The 20,928-nt window shown below is 39.5% G+C and overlaps 2 protein-coding genes across 5 annotated transcripts; both read left to right on the forward strand.

Moving 5' to 3' along the window:
* The first annotated feature begins 561 nt into the window (after window positions 1-561).
* LOC122981025 (phosphatidate phosphatase LPIN2-like) lies at window positions 562-16,133 on the forward strand. Of its 3 annotated transcripts, none has more exons than XM_044349512.1 (20): window positions 562-610; window positions 5,693-5,893; window positions 6,009-6,104; window positions 6,230-6,501; window positions 7,175-7,282; window positions 7,468-7,579; window positions 7,720-8,533; window positions 8,659-8,752; window positions 9,003-9,190; window positions 9,275-9,368; window positions 9,533-9,602; window positions 9,726-9,818; window positions 10,130-10,188; window positions 11,225-11,375; window positions 11,490-11,638; window positions 12,212-12,298; window positions 13,065-13,217; window positions 13,646-13,760; window positions 14,184-14,287; window positions 14,510-16,133. In XM_044349512.1, the coding sequence occupies exons 2-20, from the start codon at window positions 5,702-5,704 to the stop codon at window positions 14,658-14,660; spliced, it is 3,102 nt and encodes a 1,033-aa protein (XP_044205447.1). In that variant the 5' UTR covers window positions 562-610; window positions 5,693-5,701; the 3' UTR covers window positions 14,661-16,133. The 3 variants fall into 3 exon arrangements, with proteins under 3 accessions (XP_044205447.1, XP_044205446.1, XP_044205448.1); XM_044349511.1 differs by lacking the exon at window positions 562-610 and adding an exon at window positions 1,659-1,755; XM_044349513.1 differs by lacking the exon at window positions 562-610 and adding an exon at window positions 1,659-1,755 and having other exon boundaries at window positions 7,471-7,579.
* Window positions 16,134-16,467: 334 nt separating this feature from the next.
* On the forward strand, window positions 16,468-19,402 carry trim107 (tripartite motif containing 107). 2 transcript variants are annotated; one of them, XM_044349302.1, is made up of 2 exons: window positions 16,468-16,585; window positions 17,446-19,402. In XM_044349302.1, the coding sequence occupies exon 2, from the start codon at window positions 17,457-17,459 to the stop codon at window positions 19,023-19,025; it is 1,569 nt and encodes a 522-aa protein (XP_044205237.1). In that variant the 5' UTR covers window positions 16,468-16,585; window positions 17,446-17,456; the 3' UTR covers window positions 19,026-19,402. The 2 variants fall into 2 exon arrangements, with proteins under 2 accessions (XP_044205237.1, XP_044205238.1); XM_044349303.1 differs by lacking the exon at window positions 16,468-16,585 and adding an exon at window positions 16,896-17,057.
* Window positions 19,403-20,928: the final 1,526 nt, after the last annotated feature.

Below are 20,928 nucleotides of genomic sequence, written 5' to 3' on the forward strand. Positions count from 1 at the left end.
TTATTATTGTGAATTTACAACACCCATATGTACTAACATGTACAAAGATTTCCAAAAAAATATGTATCTTCCTCTCCTTAATTGGTGCATAATGTGTGGTGTAGTAATAGTACTTTATGTCTGTTGGATTGGATATCTTTAAATGCAAATAACCCAAATTTCTTGCAGCCACAGCCCTTTCCACACTTTGTCCAATACATGGTTATAATGGATCAGAAATATCAATGTGTCTTTTTTTTTATTATTGTAAAATGACCATTTTAGGAAAATCTAAAAAATCTCTTCACTTTATTACCAACAAAGTGAGTCATCTGTTGTCATTTGTGGGAGGACTGAGGTTATGCACATTCAAATATTCACAGTAAAAAGTCAAAGTAGTGACATGTTTCATTTATTGAGATCAAACCATGGAGAGATTGATACCAAGCATGAGGGGAAGCACGCAGGCAAAGCAAGGAGGTATCTCTGTTTAATGAGGCTCTGTGCAGATGCAGCGATGCCCTCTGCTGGACCAAACCAGTTACTATTTTGAAACACTCAAACACTCTTCAGGGAGTGGAGATGAGGACAAAAAAATATGGCAGAGCTGTGAAACTGAGGAAAGGACACGGTGGGTTAGCAAATTATGTTTGGAGTTCATCACATACTCAAACACAGATAAATATTTCACTGTGGTTAGTGTCTCAGAAACAAAACGATAGCCTTAGTTATAACATCTGTAATTTATTCCACAAGTTGCTCACAGAGTTAAGCTATGCTAGAAAGCTTAATGTGGTTGTTACTTTGCCATTACAGTATCCAAACAGCTTCTGATCACAGGCAAAAACTTACTACAACTTGTAAGTTGTAGTAAAACTGCACAAAGTAGAACTACTGTTAGGATATATCATTTGCAATAATGTGTAGCTATAACAAAAATCTAAATATTACTAGCAACCAAAACACCAAATCATATCACATATAACTTTGTGAGACATGTAATTTTCAGTGGAATCTTGTCAAAACCCGGCCTATTTATGTCAGCTGCCAAGTACATTTATTTGGTGCTGTAATCACTGGAGTAGAGCTTTGAGCCTGTTTGTGTGGTGGAGTAGTTAATGCAGTGAAACTTCAGTACAGTGGCACTATTATGAACCATCTTCATGTGACCCAAATTTATATACACACCATGCATTTTCTATTGATCCATGGGGAATTAAACGTGTCTACTTTTATCACTTATTGCTTCCCAGTCTCTCTCATGTACCCATGTTTTAAATCATTTCCTTAAGAGTACTGTGAAATCATTTTATCTGAGCGTGATTAACATTGACACAGCAACATGCTGGATATGCTGTCAAGTCTTTAAATATGTACAGTATACTTTGAGTGTTGTGTTTCCTTGTTTGTATAAAGTACATAGATTCAACTGTTTGGTTTGAGTTGAACTAACATGCTCTGTGTCAATCGACAGCCAAAACCGACATTTGCGAGAAAGCTACAGTATATTAAGGGATTTATAGTTTTATTGACTATTATTAATACCTATAAGTTCTTAGTTTTATGTTTGTCAAATTAAAACAAAAGACTTCATGCATCATTTCACGCTTTGTTTACAAATTAACGTTAGAGGCGGGTCTTCTTCTCTTTTCCAGTTTTCTCATTGGCTAATCTAGTGATCGATTTATGTTTCGCGCAGGCGCACCACGCTAGGAAACATGGATGAGTTGCACTGTTTTGTATGATGTTCTGTGAGTGTGAAAAGCGACCCGAACGGTAAGCTCCTCTCTATACTTCTATCACCAACCTATAAAGAATAAAGTCATGTTAATAACATATCCAGCTGTTGCTGAAGCTATTAAGGGGTCAGAGCTAGCGATCGCAGCGTTTAAAGATGATTATTTTGACCTGCAATTTACAGATATTTGTGTCGTAACAGTCGTGAAGATGTTTCAGCACTGTACGTTACTCTGTGTCAAACAAAGCTTATTCCTAATGAAGTTTAGCTCCTGTTGTTTTAGCTGTGGGACGTCTCTCTAGTTGTTGTTCTCTCTAGTTGAGAGTCTGAATTAACGGAATAGCTAACTCGTTTCTTTGCTAGTGTCTGAAGCGTCGGAGGGTGACACTGTAGAAGTTAAAACGCTGCGGAAGTCGATAAGAGTTTGTAATTTGACTCCAGCTATATGCGGATCAGTATGTAGCAACACGCATGTAACTTGTACTTATCATGCCAGCTGTGTCGATTAACACCGTCTATAAAATCTTTTGATTTTATCAGAAATCGCGGTGAAATTTGCTGTTTCATTCAATGCGTTGACTAGTTACGACCTGATCTGATTTCCTCGGCTTAAAGTTGTCACGCACCATGTCTGATTTCAGGCACAGAGCAGTTTTAAATTAAAAAAATACTTAACTCATTACATTGTACACATTTCCTCCTAGTCAACATTTCAGGTTCACAAATCTTTTCTTTCTTTAATCCCTGTAATTTCTCTTTCACCCGGAGGGAATGCCTGTCTGTCTGTCTCAGTCTGATGATGATGATGATGATGAATCATACAGTCTGACGCAATACTGTCTGTCAGCTTGAAGGCAGAGTTCAGTAAAAGCCAAGACTATTGTCTCCATTAACTTGATGTTGCTGAGCATTGGGAAACCGGTAGCTTACAGGCACATATGACATAGTGTGTAAATGATTAGTGCTATAACAATTAATTAATTAATCTATTAAATGATCTACAGAAAATTAAGCAGCAGAAATTTTTAATAATTGATTAATAATTTCAGTCATTTAATCAAGCACAATTGTCAAATATTTGCAGTCACAAGCTATATTAATGTGATAATTCCCACTTTTTCTCCATTTGATATCATTTTAAATTGAACATCATATGTTGATCAGACAAAACAAGAAGATGTGGGCTTTCACCTTTTTTTCCCTTTTACATGGACTAAATGATCATATGATTTACTGAAAAAACCCATTAACTGGCAATAAAAATAAATCATTAGTTGCAGCTTTTATGTCAATGTCATTAGTTTGAATCCTTCAATGAGGACAAGTGAGCTTAAAGACCATGAAGCTTGGAATTATGTCAGTCTACACTGTTGATTGATTACAGGAATGTGCAAATCAGTAACGGCATGCTGCTACAGATAAAACCTTTGATCCTCGTTTATTGCTATTAACCTTTCATTTTTCCCTTCTGTCATCCCTCTACTGGCCCACATTTTGTCTGCTCTCACTACCATTGTCTACTGAGGGCTTTTGTTCTTTCGGTTTCCTAAATGCAGCTGACCCAGCAGTTTCAGACAAGTATCACTCAAATTAAATACAGTCAGAAATGGGCCTGAGTGGGCACAGAAAGAGGTAACTCGTTGGATCAGTCACATGATAGGCTAGAGTGGAGGTTGTTTTTTTTTTTTCTTTCTTTCTTTTTGACTACACAGCGAGGCTAGTCAGCTACAGTACATTTGTTAGACATTGCTCTTCCCACATAGGCCTACCTCTTTGTCTTGTCTTCCTCCATAGGCAACACAGGCAGCAATATCCCTTCAAATTTGCAAGTTATTTGCTTGAGTTCCTCCCAAGTTGGCTGAGCCATTTGAAGGATTTTCCACTGTTGGTAGAGCATGACTGCTGGAGAGTCCCCTCATCTCTGATGGCCCAGAGAGCTGTGGTCAAGCCCAGAAACTGTCTGGTCGATCAGTTTGTGTGTGTGCGTTTTCATGCCAAGCGTGTTTGAATAGCCTGTCCAAGCCTTTCAGAAACTGCTGGTCTGGCTGTCATGTGCAGCGCAAGTGGGGAAGTATGAATTCAGTGTAACAGCAGGGTGTGTATGTGTAGTGTGTGCTTGTGAAATTGTGTGAGATAGAGGAAGCATTAGTGTTTGACTGAATATACCAGGACTCTCTCATAGATTGCTGTATTTTGCCTCTTAGCTTAGGACAGAGAGGACTAGAACACTGTCATCTCTGATGACCACTAATCAAGTGGAAAGTCTAATTTAGCTTGGCAGCAAGGATAATCCACCGCACAAACTTTTGTAGCTACATCTCAGTTATCAAATTTTTTAAAAATGTAGCATGACATCCGCATAGAGACATGTGGGGGTTAAGTGGTCTAAGCCTTGAGACGTAGCCAAGCATTTCTGGGGGATGGAGGCGACAGGTTCCTTTGGTGGAAATGGAGATAAAGTTTCTTGAGACAGTTCCCGAGTTTCTGTGGCGGATAAAGCCTTTATAAAAGTGCTGTATGGCAGAAGGAAGGTCAAGGGAACACAGCCTGGTTGAGAAGGGACATCTGCATCCTTCAATGTGGGTAAGACATGAGATTGGTAATGCAGGACTTTGACAGATAATGCTAAGAAGAGGTTTGATTCATTCTTTATGTTTTCAGCACCCAACCAAGTTCACCTCGATGGTTGTCTGTTTCTCTCTCGCGGGAATATAAATGTGGATTTATGATGATGATCAAATTCCCTCTCTAAATTAGCTTATTGGTGTTCTTGTTAAGTTTCAGGAAAAAATCCCTTTTTTGAGGAAATTCTGAGGCTCAGTTGAGTTTAACAGATCCTGACATTTCTCATCTGTTGTGATCAATTTGGTTACTTTGGTTTTCAACATTCTGCATTTTATTAGCTTTGTTTAAGCATGAAATTGAAAATTCCAGTGTCGCCTCCACTGGCCTCCAGTTTGTAGTTTTTTTGTTGCGGAATGAAAATATTAACTTCAGAGGCAGATTTTGAATTTTTATTAGTATAGTATAGTATATTACCAAGTAATAGGTCACTGCTCCTAAGGTCACCTGTGGTAGCTTACAAAGGCTATTTTGACAGCAGTCTAGCAATGTTGATGCAGGTACAAACTTGGCCAAATGGGGCGTTTTCAGTAGCCTTTGGCAAAGGTTTTGGCTTTTTGGAGTCACTTGTTGGGCATGTTCTGGCCTGCTGAGGAGAAAAGGATCCATAATGGGAATAATTGAGTTGACTCTTATTTTGACCTCACTGATCATTAACTATCTTTTTGAAATTAGCTAGAGTGTGTCCACACTTTTCACTAGTGTCTATCTATGTTGAAACTCCACCTAATGAACCTTTTTACACAGTCACCATGAGTCAAGAAAAGGACTTATCTTAGATTGACAAACATCTAGATAAGTGTCTTGCATATATTTCCTTTTCTCTCCCAGCTGTTGCCCTTTAACCCATTACTCATGAACAAGACCTTTTTCCAAAGGTCGATATAGTTTAGTCAAAGCATTACAAGTAACTCACCTTACAAGAGACGGCCCTCTGTTTGTAGCTTATTTTAGTTGAAATATATTAGGTTCCTTGGCCTAAAACTTTATTATTTACTTCTGTTTTATATGAAGTGGGTTATATCATACAGTAACTTTCTTTTACTGATGTGCTATGTTAAGCATATAGAACATTTAGTGAATTTAGTACATGTTTAATACGCTATCTTGAATATAATCTGCTTTTTTGTTTGGTTAATTAGAATATTGTTGTAATGAGATGTAATGATTCTGTAATATTGGCTTTTATGTCCTATAAATGGATGACAATTTTAGTGAGTGCTGCTGAAATTGTGAAAAAAATGATGAAGTATCAAACCGTAGACCACAGAAAACACTGAACGCAGACAGATTTTATTGTCTGTGTCATCCTTTTTTACCTCACTTTTCTCACTTCTTGTTTTTTGTTTCCAGTCCCAAACCATGAATATTGTTGGCCAGTTGGCGGAGACAGTGTTTGTGACGGTGAAGGAGCTGTATCGTGGCCTTAACCCCGCCACTCTCACCGGAGGGATCGATGTCATTGTGGTGCGACAGCCTGATGGATCGTTCCAGTGTTCCCCCTTTCATGTCCGCTTTGGCAAGCTGGGCGTGCTGCGCTCCAAAGAGAAAGTTGTGAGTCCTTTCTCTATCTCGCTTTTCACATCAATATTCTCTCTGATGCTATACAGCCTCTTTGTTTGTTGTTCGTCATCCCTTGACACCCATATTCATCGCCGCTGTGTTTTAGGTGGACATTGAGATAAATGGAGAATCAGTGGACCTGCACATGAAACTAGGGGATAATGGAGAAGCTTTTTTTGTGGAAGAAAATGAAAACATGGAGGTAAGTTCACTAACATTTTAAGATCCATTGACTTTGGCTCTATAAATGGTCAATTATGGTAAACCAGCCTTGGTTAGGCATTTTTGCTTCATCCCTTCACATTTTTTTCTTTTTATTCCCCACAGTCCCAAGTCCCAGCACATCTGTGCACATCCCCGATTCCACTTGAGGTCCCTGAAGACATGGAGGAGTCTCTCGAGGGATCCTCCATCACTGGGTCTGGCGCCCGCAGGAAGAAACGCCGCCGCAAACGCATGCGTTCGGACACTCACCTGAGAGAAGAGGCCAGCTCCTCGTCGGATGAGAGAGGAAGAGAGAAGGAGTGGGAGAGAGAAAGTGATCAGACCGGGCAGGAGAGTCCTGCTAAAGAGGAGTCTGTCACACCATTGCATCTCAGGTCAGTGAATAAAACCGATACCACTGAGGATAAGAGAGGTTCTTCTTAATCTATGATTATTTCTAAAACGTCTCTTGAGAAGAAGGCAAAATTGTTGGAAAAGGGGTCTTGATTTGTCCACGTATTCAAGGACTAAAGAACTAATTTCAGTTTCTAAATGGTAAACGTACCTTATGCCTACCTTATTTCATGTATCTTATCAGCTTGGTCCTAAACACCTACTTTTACTGTCAACAACCACTGATGCATTCATGCTAAAGTCAACAGAACTTGCCCATTCCTGCCCTCTCCCTCTGCAGTGGTTGTCCAGTATTCTCTCTGTTGATGCAAATTTGTTGTTAGTAATGATCTTATGGTTTTAATGACCAGCACTAACTAGCCAACACACACATTTTACTACATTGTCTTTTCACACCCTCAGAGTGATTCCTTTAATAAAAATGAGAGTAATGCATTTCAGTTCAAAGTGGCTAGAAACTGCGCAGAGCTACAAACTGTGATGTTGATTCTCAGTGGGATTGTCAATAAGAGCAGCCGTTCACAGGGAGTCCTTTTGTTCAATGTTCATATTAAAAATGTTGTTTAGTGAAGCTTTAATATCAGTGGAAAGTGTCTTCACACGTTCAAAGGTAACACAGTGGTTAATAAATATCTTCTTGTGTGTTTGTTAAAGTAAATCAGTGTACTTCTCGCTGTCTGAGGAGCCGAATGAGGAGCTGGGGTCCCCGCAAAGCAGAGACACTCATCCACACTCAGACGGAGAGCAGTCACCCTCGGAAAGGTGAGGAGGGTTCATCTTTATAACAAGTTAATTGATATATGTATTTGTTTGTATTGAGCAGCTTTACTGGGGCAGTTTGGATCATTGCCTGTTGATAGAAATAATTATAATGATTTATTACGTGTTTTTTGTCCTTTTAATCCATGCATTAACATATGTTTTTCTGTTTATCTCGCACCATTCAGCAGTGTGTTCTTTAGTCGGCCTTCCTCTCCTAAGAGCGACTCTGAGCTTCTGGTTAAACCCCAAGAGTCCTCTCGGCCTCAGATGGAGTGGAACTGGGGAGGTTTTCCCATGGTATGGCAAGACACACATACACACACACACTGATGTAGATGTGCTTTTACAGCCTACCTGCGCTGTGGTAATGCTCTAGATTTAGAATTATCATGCTGACACACTCTCTCAAATTGCTCTCTCTGTCGTCCCCCTCACAGCTGTGTCAATCGGAGAGGACACCAGTGGAGTTGCAGCGCATCTCCCCCTCTGACAATTCTCATTTCCGCACCATTGAGCGACAGGACTCCTTTGACATGGGCTTTGAGCCTGTGATCAGCTGTGGCAGAATGGGCAGTGTAACAGTGGTCAGACCACAACCCAGGACTCATTCCCTAGACCTAGGTAGCCACTCCATGCAAGCCATGCCTTTATCCTCAGAAAAAGACCTTTGCATTGCCAATTCCACTCCCAGTGACCTCTCTGAGTCTCATGCATCATCAGGGAAGACTAGTATGGACTCAACTCAGACACAAGAATCCACAAAGGGGCAGAAGGAGAACAGAGACTCATTTTCTTATTCAGTTAGTCTAATTAATGGTAGTGAGTCCCTTGCCAGCAATGTAAGTACAGTCAGTGTTGAGCATGTTAGCACTGTGGCTGATACAATTAGCCTTGGGGGCAAAAATAGTGGAGTCAGTGTGACCAAACCAGAAAACGCGCAAAAACAACCCATTAAAGAAAGTAAAGACTGCGTGGTCCAAGCAGACGAGAACATAGCATGTACAGAATCATCAAATCTACAGAGGCAAGGTGCTTTATTTGAGCAAAGTCAACAGGGGTCCACCAGGAGTGCCCCTGTCAATGAGGGGGATAGTGGGATAGATCCTGGTGCTGAGGGAGGGGAGGAGGATAGTGGACCTGGAGTAACTGATGGGTCAGTGGGAGGTTCACTGACCAATAAGACTGCACCAAAAGCTGATGGGGCCAACTGGGCTGTTGCAGAGGGGTTAGCAAACTCTTCGGAGAAGAAAGGTGAAGTATTTCTCCCGTTATCAATTAGGTGTTTATTTTTTATTTAATTGTGTCTGCAGACTGTAGGTGTGATTAAGTCATTTAAGTGCCACTTGCTCACCAGTTCATGTGTCGTTCTGTCACAGGTAAACGTAATCACCATCTGGGACCAACAGATATTTACTTGGATGATCTGACTTCTCTGAACCCTGAGGTGGCGGCACTCTACTTCCCCAAGAGGTAAGAAGACGCATAATGGATATTCTTCACAAAATTCACATTGTAAAAATGACAAACCAAAATGTGTGTGTGGTTTTTCAACACTTACAGATAAATGAATTGAAAGACCTATTCAGTTCCCACATTTCCACAGCAATTGATTTCTATTAAAACAATCCAATAATCGTGCTGTTGCCATAACTAGCAAGTGTTGCCCTTTAATGGGGAAAATTTGAAGTTTAATGACTTCAAGTGTCTGGTGTCCCTGTAGTGAGACAGAAGGAGTGTCTCAACATGGGGCAGAGCTGGGCTCCTGCTCGGGGAGCCAGTCACCACAGTCTGTGGGCAGCGGGGCCATGGACAGCGGTACAGAGTACCTGTCAGATTCCACCTCCTACAATATGGACGTCAGCATGTCCCTCTGCGGACAAGAGGGTGACACCAGCCAAATAACTAAAGGTAAGGGTCATTGAGAGTGTAGCATAAGGAAATATGGACAAGTTCTCCCAGTGGAGTTAAATCAGTCTTTTGCTGTTTGTCCAGAAAAGTTTATGGAACACATTGTGACATACCAGGATTTTGCCAACAATCCAGGAATCATTGAGGATCCGAGCCTCGTCATCTGCATTAACTCCAAGTAAGATTCTTTTATAATAATTTACAAAATTGCAATTTATAGCACAATTATTGTGTAGTTTCAATGTTTTTATTTATTAGTTATGTTTCATGAAGTTGCTCCAACGTTCATTCTCAGTGAGTTTATGTGCATGATTGTTCATTGCCTGGCTTCTTTTTTCACAGCTATTATAACTGGGCAGTGGCTGCTCCAATGGTGCTGTCAATGACAACTTTCCAGAAAAATCTACCCAAGGTATTTTATTGTTTGTTCACTATATCCTAATAATGTTGACCATTTTTACTGCCTTAGTTAGTTATTGAATATGATAACAGGGCTAAAGTATCTTCTGTATTCTGTTTTTGTTGTGTCATATAGAGCACCGTAGAGAGGCTGGTGAAAGACAAGATGCACAAAAAGTCTGGTCGCTGGTGGTTCTCCTGGAGGAGAAGAGACATGGACTACAACCAGGTAGATACTAAGCAACTCCTGCTAATGGTTTGTCATTATGTTCGTGCCAGCAAAAAGTGAAAAGTTAAATGTTTGCATCTGTAATAATCAAGCGCCATAATCCATCCATTATGCTCAACAGGTTTTTATGTGTGTGGCCTTGTTTGGCTGGTTTGAAAGACATAAGAGGAATAAGGGAAGGAGAGATCTAAGCAATTTAGGAATTAGGTCAGAAGTAACTGGTTGTTTATGAACTAATGGTAGAAACCACCATTGCCACTTGAACAATGTTTTTGGTTAAAATGTGATAATGTATTCTCATTGTTTTTCAGCAAAAGAATTCAAAGGAAGAGCAAGAGGAGCCACTGGCCCATATTCCTGCCTCAGTGAAGTAAGTCACCTCACTAAGAAATGATCTAACACAAGTTAATAAGCCTTATAAAACCTTACACGCTGTGACTCATTTGGAATCTGGCGAATGTCCTGCTGATCCACAGCTGTTTCACTGCTTTCTTGTGTTTGATTGTTCTCAAACTGCTGAAAAGATTAATACTGGACTGCCCATATGTACTATTCATCATTATTTAATTTTGTAGTCTTTTGTCTATAGCTCATAGGCAGATGTAAAAAGGATAAAAAAAAAAAAACAGGTACATATACTGTAGCCACAAGCAGCTACAGAAGGGGATTGTATATTTTGAAAGTGGCTATTATGTCTTTTTTCCATGTCCATTTCCATCCATTTCATCAGGATTTCAAATGTAGAACTTTGCTAAATTTGTTTACATTTTAAGAATTATTTAGTGACACTACAACACTACTAAGAGAGGAAACGGTAAGGAGAAAACACGTAGAAGCCAAAGTAGACAAATGTTTTACTCAGTGTACCTCGAATGGCACCTAGTTGTAGTTATGTAGTTACATTTTTGAGGATGCACTTGTCATCTACAGAGGGACCCTCTCCCTCTATGAATCTACATAGTGTTCTTACATAGGCGCCTAAACACAAGAGCTGGGATGATATAATTTTTTAAAATTTTAATTTATTGAAACATTATGCACTTTACCTTTGCACCACCAGAGGGTGCCAAAGCTTTATCCATGACAACGATTTAGTAATTTAGTGAGATAATACATGATGTTCGGAAAAATAATTTTTATGACACTAAAAGTGGTTGTTCGCCTTCTCATAATAATGACAAGCCAGGAGTGGCTAAGTCAGTGTTTGACAGTGGTAAAGTTTAAGATATCCATGGCAGAAACATGACACTACCAATTTACAGTGTCAGAAATCGCTTAATCATCTTATTTATCAATGTTGCTTAATCATTAACAAATTCATACACTATGACAGAGAAACGTAATTCATACACACACATACACACACACACACAGCAAGTGTTAATGCATGTGTGTTGTTTCCCCAGAGCGACACTGGATGATATCGACAGTGATGAGGCGGCAGGTCTCGGCCGAAAAGCCATCCTTCCTTCCAGCCTATCAACAGAAACCCTCAACGCCACTCAATGTATCAGCCAGATGTACCGCAAATCACTTCGTCTGACCTCTAAACAAATAGTAAGAGATACACACACTTTCATACAACCACACAAAAGAAATTTTACTTTGCTATCTAGAGGAAGAACAATTTCTTTGTGGTATTGTCTCTTAACTGTCCTCTCCCACAACCAGGAGCACCTAAACCTGCGTGACGGAGCCAACAAGGTGGTGTTCAGTGTGACAACTCAATACCAGGGCACCTGTCGCTGTGAGGCCGCCATCTATCTGTGGAACTGGGACGACCGCGTCATCATATCAGACATAGACGGCACCATCACTAAGTAACAACAACTATGTTTCCTTGCAAACTGTTGTGTAGTCATAGTCCAATAGACAGTTACCTTTGTATACAAGTTCATAGACACTTTGTAATTCCCTGGAAAGATTCATTACAGAACCTTGTTGTTCTGTAGTGAATTGGGGCAGCTGTGGCTCAGGAGGTAGAACGGGTCGTCCACTAATCAGAAGGTCAGTGGTTCGATCCCCGGCTCCTCCAGTCCGCATGTCGAAGTGTCCTTGGGCAAGATACTGAACCCCAAATTGTGTGTGTGTGAATGGGTGAGCATAGAAACATTGTGGGGCACTTTGGACAGGAAGCGTTGTATTGCTCCTGATGAGCAGGTCGGCACCTTTCATGGCAGCATCTGCCATCAGTGTATGAATGTGTGTGTGAATGGGTGAATGTTGGCATGTAGTGAGCATGTAGAGTGGTCAGAAGACTAGAAAAGTGCTATATAAATGCAGTTAATTTACCATTTGTTGTCAGCTTTGTGGTGTTCAAATTGTAAATGTGCATGTATGAACTCGCATTGTGAAAGTATCATGAGTTGTCCTCACTTTTCTGTCTCCTGCAGGTCTGATGCTCTGGGTCATATTCTACCTCAGTTTGGCAAAGACTGGACACACAAAGGCATTGCCAAACTCTACCACAAAATACACCAGTAGGTGAAAATACTTTTTTGAAATATTATCACTAGTCAAATAGAAAAGGATCACTGTAAAACAGCAAAAACAGTCTAATTATTATGTGTTCTTCCTATTTCTCTTATACTGAGCTTTCACACGCACTACTCAAACCCGAACAAGCAAAAACAGATATAATTAATGTCCTGCTGATGACTTCATACTGATGTCATTCTAGTTGCAGCTGACTGTGAAATCTGCTTTTCCAGATGTTTCTGTTTTGTCCCCATTTTCACATTATTCACTTTATTGTGCTTGCAACTGCAGCTGTTTTTAAAAAAAAAAAAATTGAGAAAAGATTGAACTCTATTTGAAGTGCTAATCTGTTGCTACATAAATCCAGAGATGGAGAATGGAGTACATTTAGTCCAAATTTAAACGTGTAATTTTATATGTAATAAAATGTCTGAAACAATATAGATACAGTTATTTTACTTCCTTAACACTTGACCCATAACATTTGTAGCAATGGAGAATTCAGTCTGACCTAAAATAAAGTCAGAAAGGTTTTTGCCAGCAGTAAATTATTGAGGGGGAAGGTTTATGGCATGTTTTGATCAAGAGGTTATGAAAATCCTAGTTAATCATCAAACAATAGTGATAATGGTATTACCACCTCATGAAACACAATAGTGTGACATTGATTTAAAAAAATATTCTGGAGCTTAAAACACGACAACATGTTTGTTTTTCTGTTTTAATAAATCTATGTAAATGTTAAAATGGTTGCCCCTTTCCTTGCAGAAATGGTTACAAGTTCCTATATTGTTCAGCCCGGGCTATAGGTATGGCTGCCATCACTAAGGACTACCTGCAGTGGGTCAATGATAAAGGCACTGTCCTTCCTAAAGGCCCTGTACTGCTGGCTCCCAGCAGCCTTTTTTCAGCACTACACAGGTAACAAATACTACTACTGAATGTCTTTACAGATAGCGTCATATTTCTGTTCTGATTGTAAAACATGACCTCTATTGGTTTCACAAAGTCTCATCTGTGTTTAGGGGCTTCACTCAGTTATTCTAAGATTGGGTTTGTAGAATACATATACAGCTGATCAAGTTAGATCAGCCTGTAAAATATTTCATCAATAAGCTCTATATTGTGTGTGTAAGAAATTGTTCTTAAAATTCAAAAATCAATGTGCAAAACAGTCACATACTGGTGACCTCTAGTGGCCACTCCTTTACATCAAAGAGTCATCAATCACGTTAACACTCAGCGACTACATTGTATTGAAAATATTTTAAAAGTATGCAAAGAACCAAAATCATGAACATGAGCAGATTTCCCTTTTAACTATCAACTGTCTGTCCTGACTTGTGCAGAGAGGTGATTGAGAAGAAGCCGGAGGTGTTTAAAATTGCCTGTCTCAGTGACATCAGGGACTTGTTCAACCCCCACAGACAGCCGTTCTACGCAGCATTCGGCAACAGGACCAATGTAAGCAGCACTGCTGATTGGCTCTTAGTACAGCAATAGCCTTCAGCAACATGGCTATTTTAAGTCAAGGTTTTCCAGGTGCTTAGTTCCATGTTTGGCAGTGATAGCCTCCAGCACAAACCTGAGTTTTTTTGCATAATCATAAGAAGTCTTGTCTGTCAGGAAACTGGCAAGGAGCACATCATGTCCTTTTAATTTTTTTTTTACATAGATATGATTTGATCCTGTAATACACCGCAGGAAATAGAAGTAAAGTCAGGGGCTTGCTTGTGGATAAAGAATAAAAACTGGTTAATGATTCATGGATTAGTGTTTGATGGCTAAACAATCCCTCTAGTCTACATAGATACTGCAAAGTTTAAAGTGACACTGAGGTTAATCTCTGTCACTTTATTATGTAACTAACTGTCCTCACTTTTGCAGGATGCTTACGCCTATAAGCAGGTTGGTGTTCCTGACACCAGGATATTTACTGTCAACCCAAAAGGAGAGCTCATCCAAGAGAAGACTAAAGGAAACAAGTCCTCGTAAGTGTGCAACAGAACATGTAGATGGAGAGAATATAAAAATCATATTTCACCTTTTTGCAGCTTTTTACAATGTAGATTATTGGGAACAAGGAACTAACTTGTACAACCCCTTGACTATTTATGAGCACATATTCAGACACTTTTGTGTTTATGTTAATGAATGTAATTCAGAGTCATCTTTGTGTAATCCTTTTGTGTTTGTATATGTGTGTTTTGCAGGTACAGCCATCTCAGTGAGTTGGTGGAGCATTTCTTCCCCATGCACTCTATGGAAGGCAGCACATGCTCTGCTTTAGACTGCCCTGAGTACAGCAGTTTCTCCTATTGGAAGGAGCCTTTGCCAGAACTGGACCTGGATGCACTATTGTAGACACACAATCCTCATCTACCAAAATACACACACACACACACACACATTTTATGGCAGGCACATTAGTGCATATTCTGTCTTTCTTTACTCCTTTTCCAGAAAGGCATTTCAGAGCATTTTCCAAGCTTGCCTGAATACTGCCTTTGATCGACCTGCCAACTGTAGTGCCTGTTTATGAGCCACTGAATAAACCTGGAACATAAAGAGGCAACTGTCCCTGGCAGTGCACTTAGAGATGGAGCCAAATTAAGTCATGATATGCATGGACTCTACGGTTCAAAAATAAGCATATAAACCATTATGCAGTACTTAATTTTGGTGCCGTGACACTGGCTGTTTTGCTGTTTGTATGTGAAAATCCTACAGTGAACATGACACAACTGGACAAATATGCCTTTGATTTTCTCAAGTTAAATATTGTTTCAGTTTTTTGTTATTGTATGTAGCATAGACATTCCCAAATATAAAACCGCATGGTGACTCTTAACAGTGTCACATATGTCAGCTCAAAACTTGGACCAAAAATGAATTTGTATAGAAATAGACTTTGAGCTTTATCAGATGCCCTTTTTTTCAAGTGAATGCCTAAATCCTGCAAATGCCAAAACCGTGTTAACAACTGTTGCCTGTTTTCTGTGACTGAACTGGATTTTTTTTCAGCGGGCAGCTTGAAGCTCATGGCAGTGATGTGACCAGGCACACAGCTACAAAACAAACCTGTTATCCCTTATTTAGTGGAGATGAGAGAGAGAGATTGTGTGTTGTTGACAACAGACAATGTCTTTGGATTTGAGTGTGGTTGGGAGGGTTTTTATAGCTACATGTACCAAGCAACCAAATATGGTGTGAGAATGTATTTAAAATGCTTTGGGTTATTTTAGAGTCTGTTTGACCTTAATAAGTATGTGATAGCCGGAGTTTATCGTGAGAAATGTTGAGTATTATTCTGTTGTCAGTGATTGTTTGTCAAACACAAGACGGTTCTCTAATTACTGCCTCTGGATGGGAGGCTAGATTTTTAGGTGCAATAACTGCGAGTCAGCCCGCAGGTCGCAAAACAGCTTTATTTTGGTTTAATACAGGAGGACTGCAATAACATGTTGATCTGAAAAAATGATGATCATTGTTAAGCTACAACATGCACATTTCAAGTCTTCCTTTCACGTACTGCACTACAGAGTTTAGAAATGTTTGCACACTCTATGAATGGGGGGAGGTGAGTCAGGCTGACAATGACTTGTGTTCTAGAGATGTGTAAACGTACCTTGGGTGGAAATTTCGAGCCTGGTTTAGGCCTGGCGCTGTGCCTTTATAACATAATGACACTGTAATTATTATAGCATATATTTCATCATCGGAAGTGTAAGATGGACTGTGTGAAGATTGATTGGAGCTGAAGACTGTTGTTACTTTTTAAACCAAATGTATAGAAATATAGATGAATATAAATAATAAAATGCAACTTTGACTCTTTTTCTTTGACCTCCAGTTTTTTTTTATGTGAAATGACTTGCAAATAGTCAAAATAGTGTATTAAATATACACTTTTTCATTTTTATACTTTAGAGTTCAAGTTTAAATTTTTAAGTTTTTATTTATTTAAATATTTATTGAATTCTTACAATATAATGTGTGTCTTGCGCATTCAAAATTAACAAAACATTGGCTACTTAATATATACCAAATCTGAGGGCATGGCACTTACTTTATTAGGTAGAGTGACTTATGTTTTGGCAAAAACAAACAGGTGAATTCATACAGGGAAATGTTGCTCAAGATCGATTGGCTCAGAGCTGCAGTGGGGCATAAGAAGGTGTTTGCATATGAAAGACGCTGTGGGATCAGGACCGGTGATATCCACGTCAGTCGTTTTATTGACTCTATCTGAACAGGAAGACTTGACACGAAGCAGTACTGGTAAACAGGTAAGTGTTTCATGGCTAATATGTTTTGTCTTTTTAAAGTAATGACGGAGCATCTATATTTGGTCTTTTGTAAAAGAGGTAAACACCTGTATGGCACTCTGCGTGGTGCGCATGGAATGATGCGCACATGTTTATGAATGATAATGTAGGCCTATTCATTTTATAAGGAAACAAATCTAAAATGATTTCAAATCAAATCGATGGCAGAATCTGACTAACAAGGCAAGTTTGATTAATTAAACTCAGGGAAATTAAAGTTTGGATTTGGCTATTCGCTGGAAATCGAAACTTACTAACGATAAGTAAACACAGTTGACTACCCGGAAACATTTTCGGGACCCAAAATTTCGTCCAACCTTGGTCTAGCCGCTGTACTTTTTGACCTTTTTTCATTTTATTTCATTTTATGCAGATTTGACATGCGTACTGTATGGCTTCCATGTGCATACTGTGCTTAGTCATGCATTGTTATGTGAGTAACCTCCCCAGTTTCCCCTACAACTGCAAGAAAGAGGACACTCCTAGACTCAGTGTATTTAATGCACATTACTTTTAGTCCAACAGAAAAGATTTGATCAGATTTTCATGTTGGGAAATAAAATTCACAGACTAATTTAAATAATATATAATAATATATAAATAAACAGTTGACTGAAAAAAAAAAGAAAAAACCTAAAAAAGAGAATTCTTGATTAGAGGATACTCATGACCTCCATTTTTCTAAAATCCTGGCATTATATACTCTTTTAAAATCTACAAAATGTATGCCATTCAAAGTAATATGCATTAACTCATAATATAGAAAGGACACAAATTATTTATTTTTTGACGTCTAACCCTGAGTTGTCTGTTTGTTGCAGCGCCTGTCATCATGTCAGCGAGTGAGACTAAAACAAAGCCCTCTGTAAAGAAACATCCAGAAGCCATGGTTCTGGAGCTTACCTGCCCCATCTGCTTGAATCTCTTCTCTGAGCCCGTTTCTCTGCCCTGCGGTCATATCTACTGCTTTGCTTGCATTCAAACTATGGGAGAAGGCCTCGACCAACACAGTTGCCCTGAGTGCCAGACAGAATACCAGGGAACCAAAGACATCGTGAAAAGCTTCAAAATGTGCAGCATCATTGAGACCTACAAAGCCACTGCTGGGAAAGTCGACCCCTCTGCGAACCTTCCTGACGTCAGCCGTGTAATCGAGACTGATGATACTCCTTTTATGGACGAATCAAACATAAAACACCAACATGACATAGCAATGGCTCAAGCGAGTCAGGAGGGGACTCCAGGGTCTAAGGGAGATGGCTTTCAAATTGGGTGTGGATCCACAGAGAGCCCTTTCTCTTTGGATCAAGAACAAGGCAGTGGAAGAAGCAAGGTGGAACTGAAGGAACCTAAATTCAGACTGGCCTCTCAAATCACAGAGTTGACCCTCAAGTTGGAGATGGCAGAGGGTGTGTTGAAGAAAGAGAGGGAACTAGAAGTTGAGGTAACTGCTGCTAATGCTCAGCAAAGAGAAAAAGCATCCAAACTTTTAGGGCAGATAAGAGATTTATCACAGAGCTACAGTGCGCAGGTGATGCAGCTGATTGAAGGAGAGCTTAGTCCAGGTGAGGCCAGTATACACAGCCGAGTCAGTCAAGCCTCTGAGCTGACGAAGCAGCTGAGGCAGGCTGTGCTCAGAGCTGAGTCTCTTCTGACTGAAGAAGACGAGACTGCGTTTACTGATGAGCTGCAAAGTCTACAACCACACATTGTGGAGTTGATGGCAAAACCCGTGGAAGAAGCGGAAGACCAAGTGGAATCAAAACTAAACGCAGCTCGAGCCTGTCCCAAGCTGGAACACATGAACACTGAGCTGAGGGAAAGACTTGGAGAGATTCAGCGTTCCCTCCGAAACACCCTTAACCCTTCAGAGGTGACCTTTGACCCAGAGACAGCCCATCCCAATCTCATCCTCTCACAGGACTTGAAGACAGTGACTTTCAGCACTACCAAACAGCCATATCCATCCTGTCCTCAGAGGTTCACCAGCTTCTTCCAGGTCCTCAGCACACAGAGCTTCTATGAAGGCGATCACTGCTGGGAGGTGGAGCTTGACGGCTCTCCGTGGATCATCGGCGTGTGCTACAGTGGAAAGCTAGCGCGTGTCGGTCTGCCATCTGCTCTGGAAAGCAGCCGGAGCTCCTGGTGCCTGATGTGGTTCGAAAATCGGCTGACAGCCTTCGAGCAGGGTCATGCTGTGCCGCTTAGGAGGACCACAGTATCACGCAGGCTAGAAATCAAGCTGAGCTTCAAGACCCACAGGCTGAGCTTCTACAATGTCAGCCCCAACAGTGGGAAGACTCATGTGTACACATTTAAGGCTAACCTGACTGAACCAGTGCACGTGGCCTACAGGATGATGTCAGGGCACCCTAAAGCACGTGTCACTATCTATTCATAATCATAACTACATTTCTACTATCTATATTTACTTCCTAGGAAATGTGCTATTTAGAAAGAGCAAAGTAATAATAAGCACTCTGATTTCCTCATTCCTCTGGAAACTTGTTCCAAAGAGTTCCTAGTACTTTGGGAGCTTTGTGTGATAATGTAGGACTGCTTCTCAAGTTTACACAGGCATAAAAAATATAAATGTGAATGAATTACTTACTGCATTAATTGTAGTGCTCAAAGTGATGTGTCCAGAGATATCATTCTTATGAAATGTTTTATGCACTCCTAATGTAAAGGTTTGGACAAAGAAAAACAAACATTCATGAATCTTGTGTTCTATGATGTTTTCTACTTCTATCTGACAAATAAACAGTAGTATCTCAAGCTTCATACTGTATTTTCATTCATAATCATTCATTATCAACATATTTATCGTGGTGGAGAGTAACTAAGTGCATTTACTCAAGTACTGTACTTAAGTAAAATTTTGAGGTACTTGTACTTTACTTGAGTATTTACATTTTATGCTACTTTATACTTCAACTCCACTACATTTCAGTGGGAAATATTGTACTTTCTACTCCACTACATTTATCTGACAGCTTTAGTTACTTTTCAGATAAAGATTTGACACAATGGAAAATATAACACATTGTTAAAGATGAAATCAATGGTTTCCAACCTTTTTGGCTTTTGACATCTTACAAAAAGCAGTGTGTAGTTAGGGACACATTTCAGATGTCTGATTTGTTAACAGATCCACCAAATAGTGATTTTTCCCTCTAAACTTCTCACATGGTTTCATTTCAATAAATGTTCAAATGTTCCAATATTTCACCAAAAATCAAAGGTTAAAGTCCAAAAACTGAGAACACATTTGTGTATCAGAACTTAGTTTTTTCTTCTTTCCTCTCCCAGTAATCATCTCACAACCCCACTGATTAATCTGGTGACCCTCTAGAGGGCCCCAACCCCTAGGTTGGAAACCACTAGACTAAACTAGCTCCACCTCCATCAACTACAACAGTAACATGCTGTTTACACACTGATGCTTCATAGATAGATAGATATATACACTAATTAAATAAATAAATTAACTTAAATATAAAAAAAAAAATAGAAAAGACTAGAATAAATAGAAAATATAGAATAAATAGAAAGAGTAGAATAGTCAAGTGGATGTTGCTATGGTAGTAAGGTATATGATTGTCCATGGATGTAAGAATTGAGAGCACTAAATACTGATGCCTAAATAATCTACACAAAGTATATACATATGATAAGAGCAGCATATACAGACGACACCCAAAGATTATTAAAATATGAATCTGAAATACAACAGATGTGATGGACAATGTCAGAGTAGTCCCCTCTCCCGACACAGAGGAGTCATTGTACAGAATGATGGCATTAACAATCTAATGATGTCACATATATTGATATATCAGTCAGAGGGAAATTGATTTGAATTGATTTATTGAACAGGACAGTGTGCAGTATTAAGCATAAATGATGCACTGCACCGGAGTTAGCTTGAAGCTAATTTGCATCCGTAGTTCATTATAATCAAAACATACAACAGCACAACAACAAACAGTACAAAGCAAAAAACAAACAAACAAACAAAAAAAAACCAACAACAAACAAATGAAATGAGTACTTTTACTTTAATACTCTAAGTACATTTTGCTGCTAATACTTATATACTTTTTTCATACCTGACTTATACCTGTATGGGAGTATTTGTACATTTGTTGTATTGGTACTTTTACTTAAGAAGTAAAACATCTGAATACTTCTTCCACCACTGCATATTAATAACATGGGAAACGTCACTTAGAAGGAAAAAAAAAAACAAAAAAACAAATACGTCACACTGTCATCTCGCGAGATGTGTTCCGCTTGTTTGG

Source organism: Thunnus albacares, chromosome 4, assembly GCF_914725855.1.
Source record: "Thunnus albacares chromosome 4, fThuAlb1.1, whole genome shotgun sequence".
Lineage (NCBI taxonomy): Eukaryota > Metazoa > Chordata > Actinopteri > Scombriformes > Scombridae > Thunnus > Thunnus albacares.

Excerpts from the sequence above, each read along its gene's own strand:
- LOC122981025 (XM_044349512.1), top strand. The coding sequence starts at position 5,702 with ATGAATATTGTTGGCCAGTTGGCGGAGACAGTGTTTGTGACGGTGAAG. Across the intron at positions 10,189-11,224 it reads CATATTCCTGCCTCAGTGAA|AGCGACACTGGATGATATCG; the intron begins GTAAGTCACCTC and ends TTGTTTCCCCAG. Across the intron at positions 13,218-13,645 it reads CTTTTTTCAGCACTACACAG|AGAGGTGATTGAGAAGAAGC; the intron begins GTAACAAATACT and ends TGACTTGTGCAG.
- trim107 (XM_044349302.1), top strand. The coding sequence starts at position 17,457 with ATGTCAGCGAGTGAGACTAAAACAAAGCCCTCTGTAAAGAAACATCCA.